The 20,849-nt window shown below is 34.7% G+C and overlaps 1 protein-coding gene across 20 annotated transcripts in view; it reads right to left on the minus strand.

Moving 5' to 3' along the window:
* NRXN1 (neurexin 1) overlaps positions 1 to 20,849 on the minus strand; it is a 1,133,364-nt gene that overhangs the window by 161,304 nt on the left and 951,211 nt on the right. For all 20 annotated transcript variants that reach the window (XM_025353854.1, XM_025353853.1, XM_025353851.1 and 17 more), the window contains one exon: positions 12,232 to 12,403. In XM_025353854.1, the coding sequence (XP_025209639.1) occupies positions 12,232 to 12,403 (172 nt within the window). The remainder of the gene's footprint in view (positions 1 to 12,231; positions 12,404 to 20,849) is intronic.

The following is a 20,849-nucleotide window of genomic DNA, read 5'->3' on the forward strand; positions in this document are numbered from 1 at the left end:
GTCTGCCTTCTACTGTGATTGTGCCCATTCTGCCTCTCTTTTTTACCAAAGCAAATCTTTTCATTTAAAAAAGCTTCCTTTGGTTTGTTTCACCTGTAACCACAAAACCCACTCTCGTCCAAGTCCTCTGCCAACCTGAGCAATAAAAATAATAAATGAGAGAACTGAAGACTCTACTTGGACCTTTAAAATGCTCCAGCAAAGGTGACCCTGAAAAATTATTATGGCATGTTATCAATTAGGTGACACTATCTAGAAAAATGAAAGCGAAATATTCCTTTATTCTGTCCGATTTTATATCTCATAAATCCTGCTAAAATACTCCATTGGAAATGCTTATGGTAATATCTAGACAGGCTTATGTTAGATATATTCTTTTTGGATTCTCAGTGGACATTTTACGTACTAGGGCCACCAATACATATAATATGCCCAAGATGACAAATTACTTCAATAATACTTAATATGAGGAAAGTCTGTCTCAACTTTGTGGGGAGGGGTAAAGTCAGCTGCTTTGTAACACAGTTAAATTCATAAAGCTAAAAACAAAACAGAATTTAAAATGTTTAAGATAAAAGTCTGTCTTTGAGAAATATTCTACCCATGAGACTACATTTGACACAAAATATTCATCATCATAATTTAAATTTTAATATATGGCCTATTTAAAGGCTTCATACTTCAAAAGGTTTTTACATTTATTTTGTCATTCTGTCTTAATTAAGAACCAACTCCAGTATTAGATGAAGTTACACCTTCGGATTGTTAGAAAAATTAGGTTGATATTCTTCTGGAATAAATCTACTTTTCTGATAACCACATGAACATGTCAAAATACATTTTTTCACAACAAACGCATCTGACTTATAGTTACACAAAGGCATTACGTTTTATTAAGTTATTTTTTCTGAAATGTTATATAGAATTGTGTAAAAGGTATGTTTAGGTGGAAATTATTTCTAAACTCTTATTTTGAAAAAAAAAATTATAGAATGAGAGTTCCAAATACCTTTCATTCAGTTTTCCTCCTGCTAGTAATTAACTAACCATTAGACAGTTCTCAAAACCAAGAAATAACATTGATAATAAACAGTTGACTAAAGTATAGACTTTATTTGTTTTTACCAGTTTTTAACTACGTCCTTTTTCTATTGCAGGATCTAACCTAAATCCCATATTGCATTAAACTGCCATGTTTCCTTTGTCCCTTCAGACCTGTCTTTTTTTTTTGTAATTCATATAGTTGACACTTTTGAAGAATACTGGCCATTTTGTAAAATGTTCCTCAATTTGGGTTTGTCATAGTTAGATGGAAATTATGGATTTTTGTTGAGAACATGAATACCAAAGAAGTGAAGAGCCTTTTTTAGCATGAAGGTTCATGAAGTGAATATTTTTTATTACTGGTGACATTTAACTTGATCACTTAACATGATCTGCTGAGTTTTCGGAAGAAAGTTACTACTTCTACTTGGAAGAAATATTTTTAGACTACATAAAGTACTAATCTCTACTCAAAACTTTTTCGCACTTATTTTGGTATCTATTAGGGAATCCCAACTTCAAAAATTTTTACATTGGGATTCTAATTATGATTTCCTATTTCCATCACCCTTCTACATTATTAATTGTAGTTTTTCTGTATGGGTGAGCTGTCCCTGCTTCCTTATTTATCTATCTGTCTGTATATCTATCTTTCTATCTGTTCAGTTACTTGTGTATATCAGCATGGGTTCATAGATGTTTATTTTACTCTTTTGGTTATAATCCAATGACATGTCTATTAGTTTTATTGCTCAATTTGATTTAGTTCTGGCCATTGGAAGTTTTTTCAGATTGATTCTTATGCTCCTTTGTCATGCTGCTCTCTCAGGGGTCAATGAAGTATGCCCTACAGGTCAAATGTATCTACTACTATCCAATATTGCAAATAAAGATTTATTGGAACACAGCCACACCCATTCATTTTCCTATTAGCTATTGTTGCTTTTGAGCTACAATGGCAGAATTGAGTAATTGTGACAGAGATCATGTGGTTCTCAAAGCCAAAGATATTTAATATTAGGCCTTCTATGATGAAAATTTGTTGATCTTTGCTTCAGATGAATTTTCTTTTTTTAATTATGAACTTTGAATAGTGGCCATAATGTATTTAATTGTTACATCTGAGGTACTTTAGAATTCAGAATCTTGAATGTTTATTTTTCCTATATTCTCCTAACTTCATTAGTTGTAATAATTTTGATGCTAGACATTTATTATTTTTGTTGGAAGAAAACAAAATGGATTATCAGTATTCTGCTAGGTTTAAAATACAAAATCACACAGAATAAGAAAATAATGGTGAGACAAAGGTGAAAAATTATCTAGTAAGAGGCGTGAAAAAGAAAAATTGTCCTCTTGCATGATATGTTTTAAGTTTCCGAAATACATGCAAAGGGCTTTATTAACTTCTCATAATAATGAACAGTAATATGGTAGTTTCCTCTTATTCCACAGTTTCAGTTACCCACAGTCGAATGCAGTTTGAAAATATTAAACGGAAAATTTCAGAAATAAACAATTCATGCCATTTCAGTAAACGGCATGCAATGTAGATAATAAAGTCTTAAATTGCATACCATTCTGAGTAGCATGATAAAATCTCTGGCCATCCCACTCCATCCCTCATGAGACATGAATCATCCCGTTTTCCAGTGTATCCACATTTTATAGTCTGTTAGTCACTTAGAAGTAGCCATCTGGGTTATCAGATCAACAGATCACAAGAAGAAGGGTGAGGACAGTACAACAAGAAATTTTGGGACAGGGAGAGAGAGAGGAAGAGGCCACATTCACAGAACTTTTATTATGGCATATTGTTATGATTGTTCTATTTTATTACTAGTTATTGTCACTAATCTCTTATTGTGTCTAATTTATACATTAACTTTTATCATAGGGATATATGTATAGGGAAACACATAGTATATATAGGTTTTGGTACTATCTGTGTTTTCTGGCATCCAATGAGAGTCTTGGAATATATTCCTCAATGGATACAGGGGGATTCTTGTACTTTCCAGAGATGTTATATTGATAGCAATTTTTATCTTTATGATATTGGACACAGTTATTTCACCATCACACTTCACAATCATGACACGATTTACCAAGAGACCTTTCCAAATGAAACTCTTAAAACATGCATTTTGGTTTTAAGGATATTTATTATGTAATGCCCCAGTGTTATAATTATATCAAGCATAGTATTAGTGCTTAAAATAAATTTATTACAAGGATAATGGCATTCTTATGATCCTATTTTGGAGAACAATTGCTTAAAACTGGAAGTACAAAAGTTGGGCTCATTCTGTGAAAAAAGAAAATTATCTGAGCTAGTAAAGGCTACACCCAGAGGGCTATGTCAGTGTTTAGAAGGTTATTAGCAGAAGGTTAGTAAAGGGCAGCCACATTTCATTGGAAGCATGTTTATTTAGGGGAGGAGGAGGAGGTTCCTCCTCATATATTCATTACACAGACTTCATTTTTTCCTCCAAAATCTCAATATCCTCAAAGATCACCTAAAGCAGAGGTTCTGAATTCTAAGTAAAAGGGCCTAAGGATGTTAAACTGCAACCCTTAAACATCACATACATAATTTTTTATACAAATGCAGATAGATGTGTATTTTTCTAAAGATAGAATGGTCTACTTTATTGGATTCTTATGGAGGCAGAGATTCAAAGGAAGTTAAGAAAAACTGATTTAGATTAATGTCTAAAACTAAATACAGTTCCAAAGCTTTGTACTCTCCATAGGGGCCTTGACACTAGTGTAGGATATTTTGTCCTTTTTGATACTCTGCCTCCTCTTGACAGCACTTCCATTTGTTTATTAGAAGTTAAGTGACATTAAAACCAACTTACTCCTGGCCAGGCGCAGTGGCTCATTCCTATAATCCCAGCACTTTGGGAGGCCGAGGTGGGTGGATAATGAGGTCAAGAGATGGAGACCATCCTGGCCAACATAGTGAAACCCCGTCTCTACTAAAATACAAAAATTAGCTGGGCATGGTGGTGCACACCTGTAGTCCCAGCTACTCGGGAGGCTGAGGCAGGAGAATTGCTTGAACCCAGGAAGTGGAGGTTGCAGTGAGCCAAATTCGGGCCACTGCACTCCAGCCTGGTGACTGAGTGAGACTCCGTCTCAAAAAACAAAACAAAACAAAACAACTTATTCTTGAGCTTACAAGATATGCAAAGTGGGTAGACAGTGGACAAATATAAATAGCATGACAGTCATGAGACTTATACATAGTTGACGTTCAAATAATGACATTAAAGCTGAGAAGGAACAAATCACATAGTACAGTTTTAAAAATTGTTCATCATACACCAAAATACTAGCTATTACCTGTTATCATTATAAAAATATATAAATAAATATGCCTGTGCTATTTAATAAGAGCTCCTGAAGATATAAGAAGTCAGAGTGTTTGAGAAAGTATTAAGAGAAAGGCTTGTCATTGAGTTGGGAATGTGACTTGTTCTTCCATTGAAGTCAGCTAATTATAAACGATATGATAAAAACGAAGATACTTTTAGATAATAGTCAAATTATGAAAGCCACTGTTACAAAATACAAACATTAAAATCAACCAAATACTTGTAAATACCATCTGAAGTTTCCTAAAAACCTACTACTCTTTAAAATGTCATTTATCTGGCCTTCAATGTTTAACTATTCTTATAACTTGTTTCCACCTTATTTGCAAAAAGCTAAATTTTTGCATTGTGGTGACAATTAATTTTTTATATCTGACATGATTAATTCATTGTTTGTAACCAGTAGATAGATTCATTAACCTGATTACCCATATCTTTGGTAAAAAGTCCTTCAAGAAAATCTCAGTCAATACCTTTAGCCACACTTATTTAAAATCATGATAATGCCATTCTCTGTTTAACGTGACTGCCTTTCAGGAGTGAGGCCAGTATATCCCTTCATGATGATAAGAACTTAAATTACTAAACAAATTGTATGTTGGAAACAATAATAGTAGACAAGAAGTTAAAGGGGGAAATTTCAAGAAATCATTTAGAAGGGCTTCTATTTCTATATTACAACATAAGATATACTTGGCAAAAGTTCTAGCCTACTTGATATAATATCCTTTACTTTTGTTTTACCGTGACTCTTAGAAAACATCTGCATTATCTCTGTTTGCCAGCCTGTGTAGTTTAAATGATGCCAAAACCCATCAAACCATCAGAGAATCTTGCTTTCTTTTTTAACAGAAAATTTAAAAATGCTAACATGGTTGCCTTACAGTAACTGTAAAAATTCCGATATTTAAAAAATCCAAGTCATCGTTAAAGTAAGAACAAGTGAGAAGTCTGATAATATATCATTTCTTTCCATCTCCTTGGACACAATTTCTCAGAAGCTAAGCTTAGAATTTTAGGAAGATATATTCAATATACTACTTAATAAAAAAGTTCATTATGTTTCATCATTCGGAATAACCTCAAATTCCCAGCAAAACTGAACACTGTTTAAAAAGATAATTAAACAGGAAAAATCAGAGTTTCAGACACTTGTTGAATCTAACATAGCTACTGTATTTGTGGCTTCAGATTTCTCAGAGTAAGATTTATTATAGAAAATTGGTGTTAGTAAACATTTAACTATTTCCAGTGGAAACCAAACATTTATATATAGAAATAAATATTCATGTAAGTATATTTTGGCTAAAAACTACCAGCAAAAAAATGCTTTGACCTAGAAGTTTAATGAGGGATGTAGATTTATTCAACAACTAGTTATTAAGCACCTTCTGTCTGTCACACCCTGATTATTATGTCTTTTGTTGGACTCTAGTCAAAATTGGTTATTAGTTTAAATAATAATTCATTATTTCATATGATTTATCAGTTTCCACAATACTTATATTTTCACTATTTACTTTTAGAGGAAGGAAAAAAATTAGTCAAAGAGTCCCCATATTTATACATTTAATGAGAACATGGGCAAGTCTTGTTTTAACAAACTTTTTCTCCCAAATGATTCTTAAGTATTCTAATGTTCTAATGGTCCATAATGATTTACTTAATTTGCTAATAAAGTTTCTCCAGTAAAGTTAGAAAATAATTAGTGCTTACTAATGAGTATTTTTGATTCAAAACTTTAGTGAAAACCAAACAACTATGGTTATTATAAGAAAATCTTTTTTATGTGTTACTATGTTTAAATACTCATAAGATAGTCTTGTATGTGTTATGTGTTTGTGTGGGTCAGCAGAAATAGCAGACCATGACATTGACTGATACAGTTAGGATCAATCATGCAAGTAATAACATTTAGTTATAAAGAATAGGCTATGCTATGTTTAAAAATGCATCTAATGATCTTTGTATATTTTACTTTATGTTTCCCACACTTCATAAAGGAAGGTGCATAGCTTGCAGACAGGAGTCCCCAAATGTAGTTTTTACTCTGCTACTAACGAGCATTGTGATCTTGAGCAAACTAGTTAGTCTCTTCAAGGTTCCAGTTTGCTGTTTGATAAATGAAGGAGCTGGAAGAGAAGAACATTGAAGTTCCTTCCCTCCTTCAAATGTAATGATCATGTAAGGTAGATTTCCTTAATTACATCCTACTTCGAAAAATTAAATTAAACAAATATAAAACAATCATTAGGCCGGGCGCGGTGGCTCAAGCCTGTAATCCCAGCACTTTGGGAGGCCGAGACGGGCGGATCACGAGGTCAGGAGATCGAGACCATCCTGGCTAACACGGTGAAACCCCGTCTCTACTAAAAAATACAAAAAACTAGCCGGGCGAGGTGGCGGGCGCCTGTAGTCCCAGCTACTCGGGAGGCTGAGGCAGGAGAATGGTCTAAACCCGGGAGGCGGAGCTTGCAGTGAGCTGAGATCCGGCCACTGCACCCCAGCCTGGGCGACAGAGCAAGACTCTGTCTCAAAAAAAAAAAAAAAAAAAAATCATTACATTAAACAACACTTCAGTAACAACCCTGCAATCTCTAAATATTAGAGTGACTTAAATAAATAATAAATTATTGATGACTTGAATTAAAAATAAACTAATCGATTAAGCTACACTAAAGGTTTGGAATTTGGGGTAATAATCAGTATGACTTCCTGAACCCGGAAATATTTTACCAGCTTTCATGGATGAAAACAGAGTTAAGGTTTAGATCTAATACCCATAAGCTCTTTCAGACAAATTGCATGATCATGAAAAAAGATTTACACCATCTCTATGGAGTCTTAGAGCATTTCTCTCTTTCTCTCAGATCTCCTTATCCCTAAAGGATCTCTTTATCTTACCACTCCAGACCACCATTTTCTATTTTCCTTAAACTTAATAGCAATCAAACTCGGCATTCTGAAAGTTAATACATTTTATTTGACATGTTTAGGTTTTCTGGATCCTCCTTATCTCCCATTCAGACCAATTTCTTGGCAAACAGGAATACTAATGTCTTTGACTTCTTTGTTCCTTCCTACAACTGGTTGCCATTTCATTGGTATCTAGTGCCGTCTGGTGACACACAGCAGCACTAGAACATTGAATAATTGTTGGTTAAAGGGGGGGGGAGGCAGAGAAGGAGAGAGAGAGAGAAAGAGAGAGAGAGAGAGAGAGAAAGAGAGAGAGAGAGAGAGAGAGCGCCTAAAATGCAGGAATGTCTCTCCTTCTATTAAGTTGTTCATTAGGTTTTACAGTGTATTCTGCATTCATCCTATTTATTTTCTCACATTCTACTTTAGTACTTTATCTTTTGATACACAGATTGTTTAGTAGTTTCCTAAATAGTTTGTCTGTCTCTATCATTTCCTGCTAATCCTTCGTAAATGAATGCATGTTTGAAGAGACCTAAACCTAATGTACTATTGATTTCACAGTCTTACTACACCACTCACTTTAAAATGGTCTCTTCTTCCTTGGAACAAGTTTTCCTTTTATATCTTATTCAGAAATTAGCCAAATATGATATCATAACTCTAGCACTTTCTCACATTTTATATTTTTAATCTTGAACTTTTTTTTGCCTATCTCTGTAACCAGACTGTAAATTTAGTATGTTCCTTTTATGTAGTATATATCCTTTAAATATTTGTTGATTTAATATGTTAACTCAAGTATAAAATGAACATTTGACCTTGTGTAGAGTGCAAAAGAAATCTTTTGACACACTGTGGTAGGAACACAAATTCAAAGGTTTATTATCAAAGATAACAGTGATTTATCTGAAGCAATCTTTAGTCTGGATAAGCAAGATGATGTAGGGCTTTGTGAATTAATGTTATGAGAAAAGAAAATCTATTTTTGTTGAGAGAGAAAATTTTGCTGCATAACTGTAATTAGGGACAAATCAGAGATTAATGATGCATTATATTCTAGAGCTTTAACTGATAAGCACCAAGAAATGGCTTTCTCAACTTTAAATGGTTTGTAAAATATTGTCTCTGTACTTCGCTCTATATACAGAAAATAATGGATACTAGGTCTGCTATTCAGAAAATTCAATATTTATTCTAAAATATAAATTGTTGAGTTATAGGAAGATTTCATATACTCAAAAAGAGCATAAAATCTACCTCTACTAATTAGCTTCTCTATGAAAGCCTTCCAGGCAATTACAGGGTAGTACCATTGGTCAATGCTTTGGTTGCTTTTCATTAAAGGTATAGTGTTGCTACCAGATGAATTGCTTCATATAAAAGCACTTACCACAAAGACCCATAATGGAGGGTTAAGTGCTATACTAATTACTAATTTCAATCCTTATTACCTATATTTTGCAGTACAGGCACTTTAAAGGAACCAAATATAGGCTACTGGTTCTCGCTTCTCTGATTATAGGATTTGGTGGTAAAAGCTTTAATTTAGCTGCTCTTCTAATAAAAATAACTCCCAAAATTAATAAAAAAGAGCCATACCACAAACTGACATAAAATACATATACTAGACTTTTGCTACTGAACTTGTATTTACAATCACTTTGTCATAAACACTTTAATAGAGTTGACACACACACACTTCAAAATTTGTATTCAGCCATTATGGCACCGTTGCAGATGAATCTCCAAGAGAAAAAAGTATTTGAAATTTTCATGTCTTATTTCCTACCTCAGCATCACACTGAAATGAACACAGAGGAGATGATTAATAAAACATCTGATGACAATGGTGACTCCCCTGAGTTCTTTATATATTGATCATTACCTTTTTATATGTATATATTAAAATTCTTCATATGTGCTTTAATTTTCTTGAGGGCAGACTCTGTGTTTTTCCTTGCTTATATGCTTCAGAATAATTGCAACTTTGCCCACTCTCGGTTTATTTATATTTTCTAAAATATATCTTGGTAAAAGGGCATCTAAAATCTCTGAATAGAAGTTGAAAGTTGTATCTGAAATAACTATATGTAAGGATTTGCTTCTTATTACTACACTGCTCATTTCTATTTTTAAACATCTTTTACATTGTGTTTCTTATTCTGAACAATTGTTTAATTGGCAAATAAGGTACTATATGCATTAAGCAAATATTAATCTAGAAAAACATGTAGAAATATTTTCTCAAATAATAAGTGCTGCCTCAATCTCAGCTACCAGATTCAAATTGGACATTAGTCTGCTACAAGAACACAGGAACCATATCTTTTTTGAACTATACTCAGTACATGATATCTGGTATGTGTACAATCAAATAAAATACAGTAAAATTGGGGGATACAGAAATTTTTGAAAACATAAAATATTTACTAAAATGCAATGATGTTTGGCTAATATATCCTATATTTCTTTTCTACCATCTATGCTCAGGTAATGCATCCTGTATTTCTCTTTTAGAGATACATTATGCATATTAATAAAGTCCAAGTATAGATATTTTAACTTAGCTTAACCCAGAATTTCCCAAACTAATTTGAGCATGGGAGCTTAACCCAGAATTTTCCAAACTAATTTCCCAAACTAATGGGACCTTCCCTCTCTCACCATAAGTACTAATAACCTCTAGGTAAAGATACCAGTTTGGAAATTGCTGATAAGTGTTAAAAGTTACTAAATAAAGATAATTTTAAAGAATTAACTATGAACACAAAACCATGCCTCAAGAGGCAAATGCCACACTGCAATAGTAACAGGATTGATCATTTTGCATGTTCAGGTCCACTGTTGACAGCTGACAACATCCCACGAGCAAAGTCTAGACCTTATCCTACTATGTATTTTCATGGCTTCCAGTGTGATGACTTTCTCTCAGCAAATAGGCAGTGATTAATCCATATTTTAGGAAAATTACCAATACATCTTTCTGGAATTTTATTAAGGTTTTAGCTATCACTTTTAAAAGCAAATTTTTAGGCTGGGCATGGTGGCCCATGACTGTAATCCCCGCACTTTGGGAGGCTGAGGCAGGAGGATCACTTAAGGTCATGTGTTCAAGACAAGCCCGAGCAATATAGCGAGACCCTCATCTCTACAAAAACCTTTTAAAAATTAGCCAGGCATGGTGGTGTGCACCTGTAGTCCTAGCTACTAGAGAGGCTGAGGATGGAGGATCCTGTGAGCCCAGGAGTTTGAAGTTACAGTGAGCTATGACTTTGCCACTACACTCCAGTCTGGGCAAAAGAGTGAATCTTGTTTCAAAAAAATTAAAAAAAAAAAGTTAAATTGATAAAATAAAGAATAAAAATTGAAATTGCACATTTATACCAGGATTTCAGATAATGCAATAATCTGGGATTAGCAGGGGCTATGTAACATTGCATGCATATTTAAGTTACTTGGCTTTAAAATCTTCTATTACTTCACCTTGTTGTATACAGTTCACATAATTGTAGTGTAAAATTGTGATAATTCCCAAGACATCAATTCAGCAAATATTTATTGAGTGCCTACTATTTGCCAGTATTATAACAGGCACTGGACATATTAATTTTCTTGCTTCCTAATTTTGTCATAGAGCAGTTTACAAAATTACATTTAATTCAGCAAATATTTGCAGAGTACTAGGCTTATGGAATAGGTTTGAACTAGGGCTTGAAGATTTAGAATTCTATAAACCAGAAAAGGTCCAGAAGGGTATTACAGATATTTCATTCCACAATTGTGAGCCAGTACTTGAGATATTTGATATCAATTGAATACATTGGTTATGTCATTAAATTACTTCTTTCAAGAACCAAATAAGTCTGATAGAGGAATTTAATATATGTTTTGATTATTATTTTATTGGATAAAATAGAAATGTATTTTTATACTTTTTCCCTATACTGTGTTATAAATTGTGTGCTTTGCAAAAAACATAGTTATATCTAAAGGGGAAAGAGATAAATGAGACAGATACTTTTGGCAACCTATTTTATGCTAAAATATAAAGATGATAATGATTGCAGTAAAATACCTTTATACTTTTAATTTATATTTTACTTCAAAACATATTTGTTTTAAAATTGAGGATACATACCACCACAAGTAACACTGTTTAAAATTTCTAATCTACCACCTTTGTTTCAATAACATAATATTGGTAAAACTCATTCACAATAAACAAGATAATTTTTATTTTATCAATAATGACTTGACATTTATTTTATAGACTTAAAATGAGTAGCGCTAGTGTCAAAGAATCCTCATGAAACTCCATGGTTATATGAAAGTGAAAACAAACTTCTTTTATGTACATGTTCTTATAACTGCTGATTTATGCTACTATTGTTTTCTCACTATTTCTCTATCTCATGGAATTCCTACACTTTAATGAGTTTCAGCTGTGCACCACCATCTGCGGAACGGTTAGGTCTTATTTTCTCTCAGAAAAAAAAAAAAAATAAAGTGTTATAATATTCTTTCCCTTAGTTTTAAATTTTAACTTTGTTACTTTTGACAAAGCCTTTCCTTTGTTTAAATGCAAGGATCCAGTAAAAAGAGCTTTGATATGTTGTGCTTTTTATGTGTGCATTTTTCTGATTTCATTGATGTCCTGAATTTTGAAAACGATAATGTACACCTTCACGTTCTCTTATAAAATGGCATTTGTACACTGTAGCAAGAACAGTTTAGGACAGCATTACATTCACATGACTCTAAAGTCCAATAAATAGTTGATGGTTTCTCAGAAAACCACAATTTGGTGAAACGGACGCAAAACAGTGCTTTTTCTTCCAGTTTGATTTTCATAAAATCTTCCCCCGATACATATTCACTTGCTTACCTGCAGGGTAGCGCTCGATCACTGGCCAGCTGTCCACCTGTAACGTGGCATTGCCACCACTCCTCGTGAAACGAACTACATGGTATTTCCCATCATTAATGATTGCATTGGACTCTTCAATGGCGATGTCATCTGTCCCAACATTAAACTTAACTCCAATTTTTCCCTGGTGCTGTGAGAGAGGAGGGGAAAAAAGAGTTGTATTAAGTTGACTAGTCACCATTTAATAAAGATCACATACAAGGTATTGTTTAAAATTGTGCTTTGGACAACAGCTGTTTTCCTCCAATTTTTACTTCTGAAAAACTACATGTAGTAGAAGCAAGATTCTTGACATTTGGGTAAATTTAAGACATCTCTTTCATTGATAGTTGATATTCCAAAAGGCACACTTTCAAGGGAATTAAGCTGCATTCTTCCCAGAGGTTGTCACAGAGAAGGTGCATAGCTGCCCGCACAAAGGACATACTTTCATGTCCTTTAACACAGCCCCTTTAATCCACTCTCCCCATTTCACAAGAAAAATGGGGCTCCAAATTCTTCCTTTTAATAACTGGTGAAATCAGAGCAATGATGTCTGTTTAGAGCCCATTAACACATGCTCACAATATAGGAAATAATTCTAAAGGGTATGGGGCATAGAGGCATTTAATGAGTGCAGTCCCTTAGTCAATATTCACAAGCCATCAAATACTAAGAGCTTGAAAGTTATTCAATGTTTTTATTTTATTGATGATCAAACATCAACATTTTATTGATGATAACACAGGAAGGTACAAGACTTGTTCAAGGACACATAACTTAATAGAGATGTACTAGAACTAAAATTCAGTTCCTTTATTCTTAGATTATACCTAAGCTAAATTAAAGCAAAGATACCATTATCCAAAATTAACCCCCTCTTCAAATTATGCAAAACCACACTATGAATCATTCTAACTATAAAGTTGTTGCTGTTAACTTTAGAATTTCATAATAAAAGGTGGCAAAGAGAAACATGTGCTATGTCCTCTGCCTCTGAGAAGCATTCTCTAACAGGACTGTCAACTCTACCATGAATTGTGCAGATTTTTAAAGCATGTGGATTTGCCCTTAATCAGTCGCACAGAATACCTGCGCTGTAGGCCCTTGTCAGAACGCATAACCTCAAACTGTCTGTGGTTCACCCTTCATCAAACCTCAGTTGAGAGAAATGACGTGGAGGAAGAAGGGTTCAAAGTACACACAGTCCATCTTTTCCTGTAGAAGTTTTAAATCAGAATGTCAGAAACCTGAAGATGTGGACCACATTCTCTTGACTCTTTGTGGGGTTCTCATCATTATTTGAACTAGACAGCAGGAGTATGCTATCAGCTTACACTGAGAATCCTTATGGAAAATCTTTTACAAAATTGCATTAATCAAAGGAAAATATTTGAGGATGTTATTTTGCAGTATTGTTCATTATATCCTTCATGTAGAGATCCTAAAGATTTCTGTTGAGTTTTTCCCCTGGGTTCTTATTGTACATAAAGATCTCTTTCTTATAAGTTAGCATGCTTACATTTTTTTTGTTTTGATTTGCTTTAGGCTTGATCGATGATTTAACTTTTTAAAAAATCACATTTTAACACTATATACATGTTTGTTAAATAAAGATAACTTATTATGTCTCTTAAATGAGATTCTTTAAAATTTTCCTGTAGAGTTATATCACATGTGTTAAAAATGTATGTAATAAATTACTGAAAATTTATTTTCAGTAATTACTGAAATGAGTAAAAAGTAATTCTACTACAATGAGGAAATAATGCAGGCTTACAGAAAGATCTGAGCTAAAACAGGTCTTTGAATAAAGTTTGCATTTTCATTGGACTTTTGCTGTTTGTTTATTAGCTGAATCAGTCTACACAATACTAAAATGTCTTACAATGTCATGTATTTGAAAGTAAGGGTCATGAGAAATATGGTGGAAATAATAAGTCCAGGGGAAAATATATGCTAAAGTCTCTGCAGCTATTAAAATTACCCAGCCAGAAGTGGTGGCACACATGTATAATCCCAGCACTTTGGGAGGCCAAGGTGAAGAGGACTGTTCAAGCCCAGGAGTTGGAGACCAGCCTGGGAAACATAGCAACATCTCATCTTTACCATAAAAAAAAAAAATGTTGGGCATGGTGGCACACACTTGTATTCCCAACCACTTAGGAGGCTGAGGTGGGAAGATCACTTGGGCCCAAGAGGTTGAGGCTGCAGTGAGCCATGACTGTGCACTGAACTCCTGCCTGGTTGACAGAGTAAGACCCTGTCTCAAAATAAATAAACAAATATTTAAAAAATTACCCTATCTACATGGACCCTGAGTTTCCTAACGACCAAACACATACATAGGGCTCTACTCATTTTATAAATACTAACTCTGGTATTCTTCATAACAGTTCCATGAAGGAGACGCTCTTTTATCTCCATTTTACAGATGAGAAAATTAAGGCACAAAATGATTAAGAAATTTGGCTAAAGTCACACAGCTGGAAAGAGAAAAGCTGTAGCTCAGATCCACACAGTCAGGCTCCAGAGTCTGGTCCTTAATCATTACACTAGGCTGAGTTTAGGACTGCTGTGCCATCCTATAGCTGTAGCTAGCAGATTTGGTAAATCTAGCTGTTTTTACTACCTGTTTTATCTCTCCTGCTAGAGTAGCATCACTAAGGGGCCTTGTATTATTCTTCGAAGTTAGCAGATATGTATCAATCAATGTATGCTTAAAATAATTTTGGAATAAATTGCAAGCAACTGATATGAGGATGTAATTGAATATTAAAATGCTTCTTTTTGTTTCAGTTTCAGCTGAGATGTTAAGATGATAAGATAATAAGTCAAAAACAGATTACTGTTTCCATCTTACAAAATGAAGTTGAAAATTACTTAAGCCAGACTTGCAAAGGAGAACACTGAGAACTGCTTTTAGGGTTCTGAATTAATTACCTACTTCAATCCATCAAAATGCAGAATAAGGAATGAGGAGATTGACAACTAGAAGAGGATTTTTGGAGAGTTGAGATTTGATGTGATTTCCACATACCTGCAAGGTGGAAGCTTACTTTTCCCTATCTCCAGTGTAGGAGAAAGGGACATTAGTGGAACATCTCAGAAAATTTGACATGTGTCTTCTGGAACTTGGTCAGTGGCAGTGGTCAAGGTAGTGAGCAAACTAGCATTAGACTATGCCTGAGAAATCTTCAAGGGAAGAGACTGTGGCTGGCTGATGCCCAGTGGCCAAGGAAAGAGATATTGATGTACCAGGAGCCACCTGTACATTAGGGTTTGTTAGGACAAAGGACACTTGTGGACCCTAGGTTAGTGTCCATGTAGAATTGTGTTGTACCCTGTTTAGCAGGGTTACTAAAGGAATTGGGCTGAGTAGTCAAGAAAACTCAGAAAAAAAGAAAAAAGAACTTGGAGTTACAGTGATAGATGACCAGAGGCTGAGGTGGGAATCCTAAATGACCATCTGAAGGAAGTGCATTTACTACCTTAATGGAATTGCAGGTAAAGAATTCTAATGATATGGTTAAGGTCTCTAAAGAACCAAATGCTTCCCGAGTCCAAGTGATCTCATTGTTCAGTTCCCACCTATGAGTGAGAACATGCGGTGTTTGGTTTTCTGTTCTTGTGATAGTTTGCTAAGAATGATGGATTCCAGCTGCATCCATGTCCCTACAAAGGACACAAACTCATCCTTTTTTATGGCTGCATAGTATTCAATGACGAGTTGATGGGTGCAGCACACCAACAAGGCACAAGTATACATATGTAACAAACCTGCACGTTATGCACATGTACCCTACAACTTACAGTATAATAATAATAAATAAATTTAAAAAAAAAAAAAAAAAAAAAAAAAAAAAAAAAAAAAAGAACCAAATGCTTCCAAAAAGTGCCTCCTTAAGAACTTTAAGTAAAGGCTAAGCTCAACTGGATGGGTACAATAATATTAGCCAAGTAAGGTCATTTATGCCCTTTATGTTTTCTTTCTTCTCCTGCTTCATCCCTGGAGGATAAGAGAGGGAGAGGAAAAGTGAAAGTTGTGGAAACAATCATGTTCCTCCCAGTGCAAGCGGGGGCTCCACTGTGGCTGAAGCAGGGATAATGAGGAGGCTTTAACTGACTTCTATTATTACAGAGGAGTAAGTTGATATTACATTTTATGTCTAAAAGTGAATGGATGACCTTTTTACTATCCAAGAGGGAGCAAGCACTGTTGAGACTCCCTGTGGACTTCCCTGGTGGTTAGAAAGAAATATTTTTACATAACAAGTTTAAATTCTTGTTACACCGTAGGAGGCAGTCCTTTCAACACAAGTATAGGAAGGTATTTGTTACTCTAGAGTTGCCCATTGTTTTAGGGTCTCATCTATTATAGACCTGGTTCTTATCCAGGATAGATTGGAAAAAGTTCTTGAAGTTTCCTACTTGTTATGATAGGTAGGCCATAAGAGCCTATTTTCATCAGAGTATTAATTATTAACAAGGTCTAGATTCAGGGAATAGAAGCATTGCATTGCTAAAGCTGAAAAATGCACTGAACTCTAAAATAAGTCCCTTTAACTTATCCTTAAAACTTTCTGCAATATGAAATGCAAAATACTCATTTTCTAGGTGTAGAAATCTCCAGATTTCACAGGATTTGATTTTTTGCAACACAATAAAATAAACAATGTAGAAACAAGGAGCATCTGTGATGCTTGCAGAACATTTGACTTTTAAATGATGCCCATCTCTTCTTGGATATGATCAGTTTTTGCCTCAACTTCAAATGTCTTTGACATCTCATAGATTTAAAATCTAGAGTTAGCCAGAGTGGAACTGAAAACTATCAAAGTAAAGGATCAAACAGGCCCGAACCTAATTCAGACATTATCTACTTCACCCCAAGTTGCATCAGGCTTTGAAAAACAATTTATTTATAAATGATCACCAAAGAGTTTTCCCTGAAAACAATAAATTTAAAATACACATAAAGCACAAAATACTAATATCAAGCATATTTATAGGACTGGTATTTACTATTTCTTTCAGAAACTATAGATATCCTTAAAACACAACCTTTTCATGTTTATAGGAGAGCAAGTCACTTAAATTATATAAACAATAAAAGTTGCTAAACTTTCTTGCCAATGGATAATTACAATTTAAAAGAATTCATTTCAAACTCTTATTCTCTGGGATTAAATATGATTGTCTTGTCAAATTCTCATGAATATTACATTAGCAAAACCAGAAGTCATTTCACTGGACATGTACTGATCTCCCTGTACTGTATCTTCCTTGAAATAGATAACTGGCTCAAATCATAATTTCAAAAATCTATTATGAGAATATCAGTAATGAGGTATTTATAATTTAATGAAGTCTTTCCATGGATTCATTAAATAAACAGTGACAAAGGTAATTATTGATTTTTTTTTTTACAAAAGCTCATTTCTGAATAAAGATTATATTATTAAACCAAGTTAAAAGGAAACATCATGAAATATGACACTGGGAAGGTCCTTGAAGGTTCTAGCAAGTGGCACCATAGTTTAATGCATAGTCTAATTCCATATGAAATAACATATACACTTGATGGTTTTATGTTTTAACTAAGATTAATATTTAATGGTATAATCAATATCTTGGGCATACTTCAAGCAAGATGTTTGCATGTTACAGATGCAGATATAATATGTGCATATGAAATAGATAAAGCAGAATACACATAAGTAAAGATTTCAGTCTACATGTGACATACAGACATGTTACATAAGATTTTAGTGCACTGTTTCCCCACACCCCATTCTTGACCTGTTATATAGAAATGTTTGGCTCAACTATGCTCAGGAACAGAGACCAGTAACAAACAAAAATGTCTTTCTCTGTGCCTGTTTACTATACTCCTAGAGAGGAGGACCAAACATTGTGAACAAGTGTGCAACTCAGGAGGGCATGTAGATTAGTAGAAGCCCTGTTTATGTTCTGTAAACTTCTGTCATGCACCATAGTACAGTCCAGTACTCCAGGGCCCCACTTTGGACAGAACTCAACAATGTCTTCAAATGCTCTGCATGCTTGTACTCATTTCAGAATACAGAAAGACTCCCATGGTCCAAATTTACATTGTTGATTGAAACCAGAGTTGGGTGAATGGAATGTTTTGCTTCTCCAGAGACTAATCCTCACCAGGGAGCAAAGGTTTTAAGGCATGAAGGGTAGTCTGGAGCCTATAGTCACAGTTGTTGGAGTATGCAACACTGCAGACAGTATCAGAGAGCCATCTGTTATCTCACCTAAAAACAAAAACACTCAGATAATTGCTAATTTAGCCCAAATACTTTTTTTTTTTTTTTTTTGAGATGGAGTTTCACTCTTGTTGCCCAGGCTGGAGTGCAATGGTACGATCTCAGCTCTCTGCAACCTTTGCTTCCTGGGTTCAAGTGATTCTCCTGCCTCAGCCTCCAAAGTAGCTGTGATTACAGGTGCATGCCACCATGCGCAGCTAATACTGTATTTTTAGTACAGGCAGGTTCTTCATGTTGGTCACGTTGGTCTCGAACTCCTGGCCTCAGGTGATCCGCCCACCTCGGCCTCTTAAAGTGCTGGGATTACAGGCGTGAGCCACTGCCCCCAGCCACCCAAATACATTTCTAAGTGAATTACTTAGAGGCCCTCTTGGCCGGTAGAGACTCTCTTTACCAATCTAGATGGCCTAAAGAAGTGATTTTAATCCAGTTGTTTTAACCTGGCACTGAGATATACATGCCATCCTCTCACTCCCAAAAAGCAATACCACCACATCAAAAATAAGAAGCTCCTGCTGCCCTGTCTCCTATTTTTCTCCGTTATATAGTGTCTGTTTAAAATTCATTCAGGTAACTGATAAAAAGTATATAACATGCACCCAGCATTTTGCTCCTACTGGGAGGAGAATAAAAACAGATAAAGTCTGTTTTCTGCTCCTGGGGAAACTTTCAATCAAATTGGGAAGGTAAATCATGCATGCAAATACTCATACCCACAAAAGAGTTGAGGGAGTGGCGGGGAGAAGCACAGGTACATTGGGGGAAGCATCTGAAGGATCTCAGGAAGCCTCAAACTGCCATGGGAGCAAACCAGCATTTGGACAGTCCCAACACTACCAGCAGGTTTCAATGCAACACCCAGGGATATAGAAGTTACGTTCTCTCTATCTTCTATCTCTCCTTTCAGGTCCCACATACCAGACTACTCACTATGTGCCAGGCATTGAGCTTTATACATTTATCTCCTCTAAAACTCCCAGCAGACCTGAAAGGTAAGTGCCATTGTCTCTATCTTCTTGGAAACTTTAATCTTGCTGAAATCACACAGCTAGTAAGTATGGGTACTGAAATCTGACCAAGTTGGTGGGGCATTCTAAAACTGAATAACGTCAGTTGTGTCAGTGTGCCAGGAAAATGTCTTGAAACTAAGGCATCCTTAGAGGACTGAGTCAAGAGGAGGGTTACTACAGGGTGCATGGTTTTGTTTGTTTGTTTTCTGGTTTTAGTTTTTTGTGTTGTTGTTGCTGTTGTTGGCTAGTTACATTTTGTAGCACTACACAATAAGGAACCAGAAGTGGGCAAGATATATGGGCAATACCACCTCAGAAACATCTCATTTAGGAGTAATACATTTTTTAAAAAAACAGCCTTTTCATTTCCCCATCAAATCTTCATTAAGGATAATGTATCTTTTCTAATATGTCTCCATCCTACAGGATGCTGTAGCTCCTTCAATGAGACTATATCCTGGCAGTGATATTAACTTCCTGGAGGCATAAATTCATCTCTTGGTCCTAAGAATGTCTAATAAAATTTTGTAAGCCTGTGCCAGTCCTCCTCCACACACTGCCTTAGGTGTTAGTTTTTATGTGCCCATTTCAACTTCTCAAACATATTTAAAACAACTTTAGGGTAGGAAAAAAGACTGGTGTATAACTCATTGTATCCTTCACAGCACTTCCCAGAATGCTTTTACTTTTGCAAATTTCCAATATTCTTTCACATCTGATTTTTTTAAATTGAGATATAATTCAGATATCATAACATTTGCCCTTTTAAAGTATATGGTTCAGTGGTTCTAGTATATATTCACAAGGTTGTGCAACCATCACCATTATTTAATTTCAGAACATCTGCATCATGCTCCAATTTTCTTTTGATGAGATAATGCATACAAAGTTCTTAGTACACGTAATGGTAACACAGTTCCTGTGAGCTATTAGCATTATTATTATTATTAATACAATTATTATCATTATCCTCCCCTTTGAAAAACAATGTTTAGCTTCACTGTAGTTTGATGGAAGTTAATTAAAATATTGCTTGAATTATATAGACATTTCAGTTTTGCTATTAGACACATTTTTAATCTTTACAACTTGTGAAGCAGGGTATCTATTTTGTAAATGGGGAAGCTAAAGCTCAGAAAGGCTGAGACTTGACCAAAGTCAGAGCATCTATCTATGACTTGGATCAAGAGAAAAAAATCTAGCTGTGCTCAACTGTAAGATAAGTGGTTCTCCCATTGATTATGCTAAGGCACAGCATCCTTGATTAGACAACATCTATGTCCACTCCCAT

Source organism: Theropithecus gelada, chromosome 13, assembly GCF_003255815.1.
Source record: "Theropithecus gelada isolate Dixy chromosome 13, Tgel_1.0, whole genome shotgun sequence".
Lineage (NCBI taxonomy): Eukaryota > Metazoa > Chordata > Mammalia > Primates > Cercopithecidae > Theropithecus > Theropithecus gelada.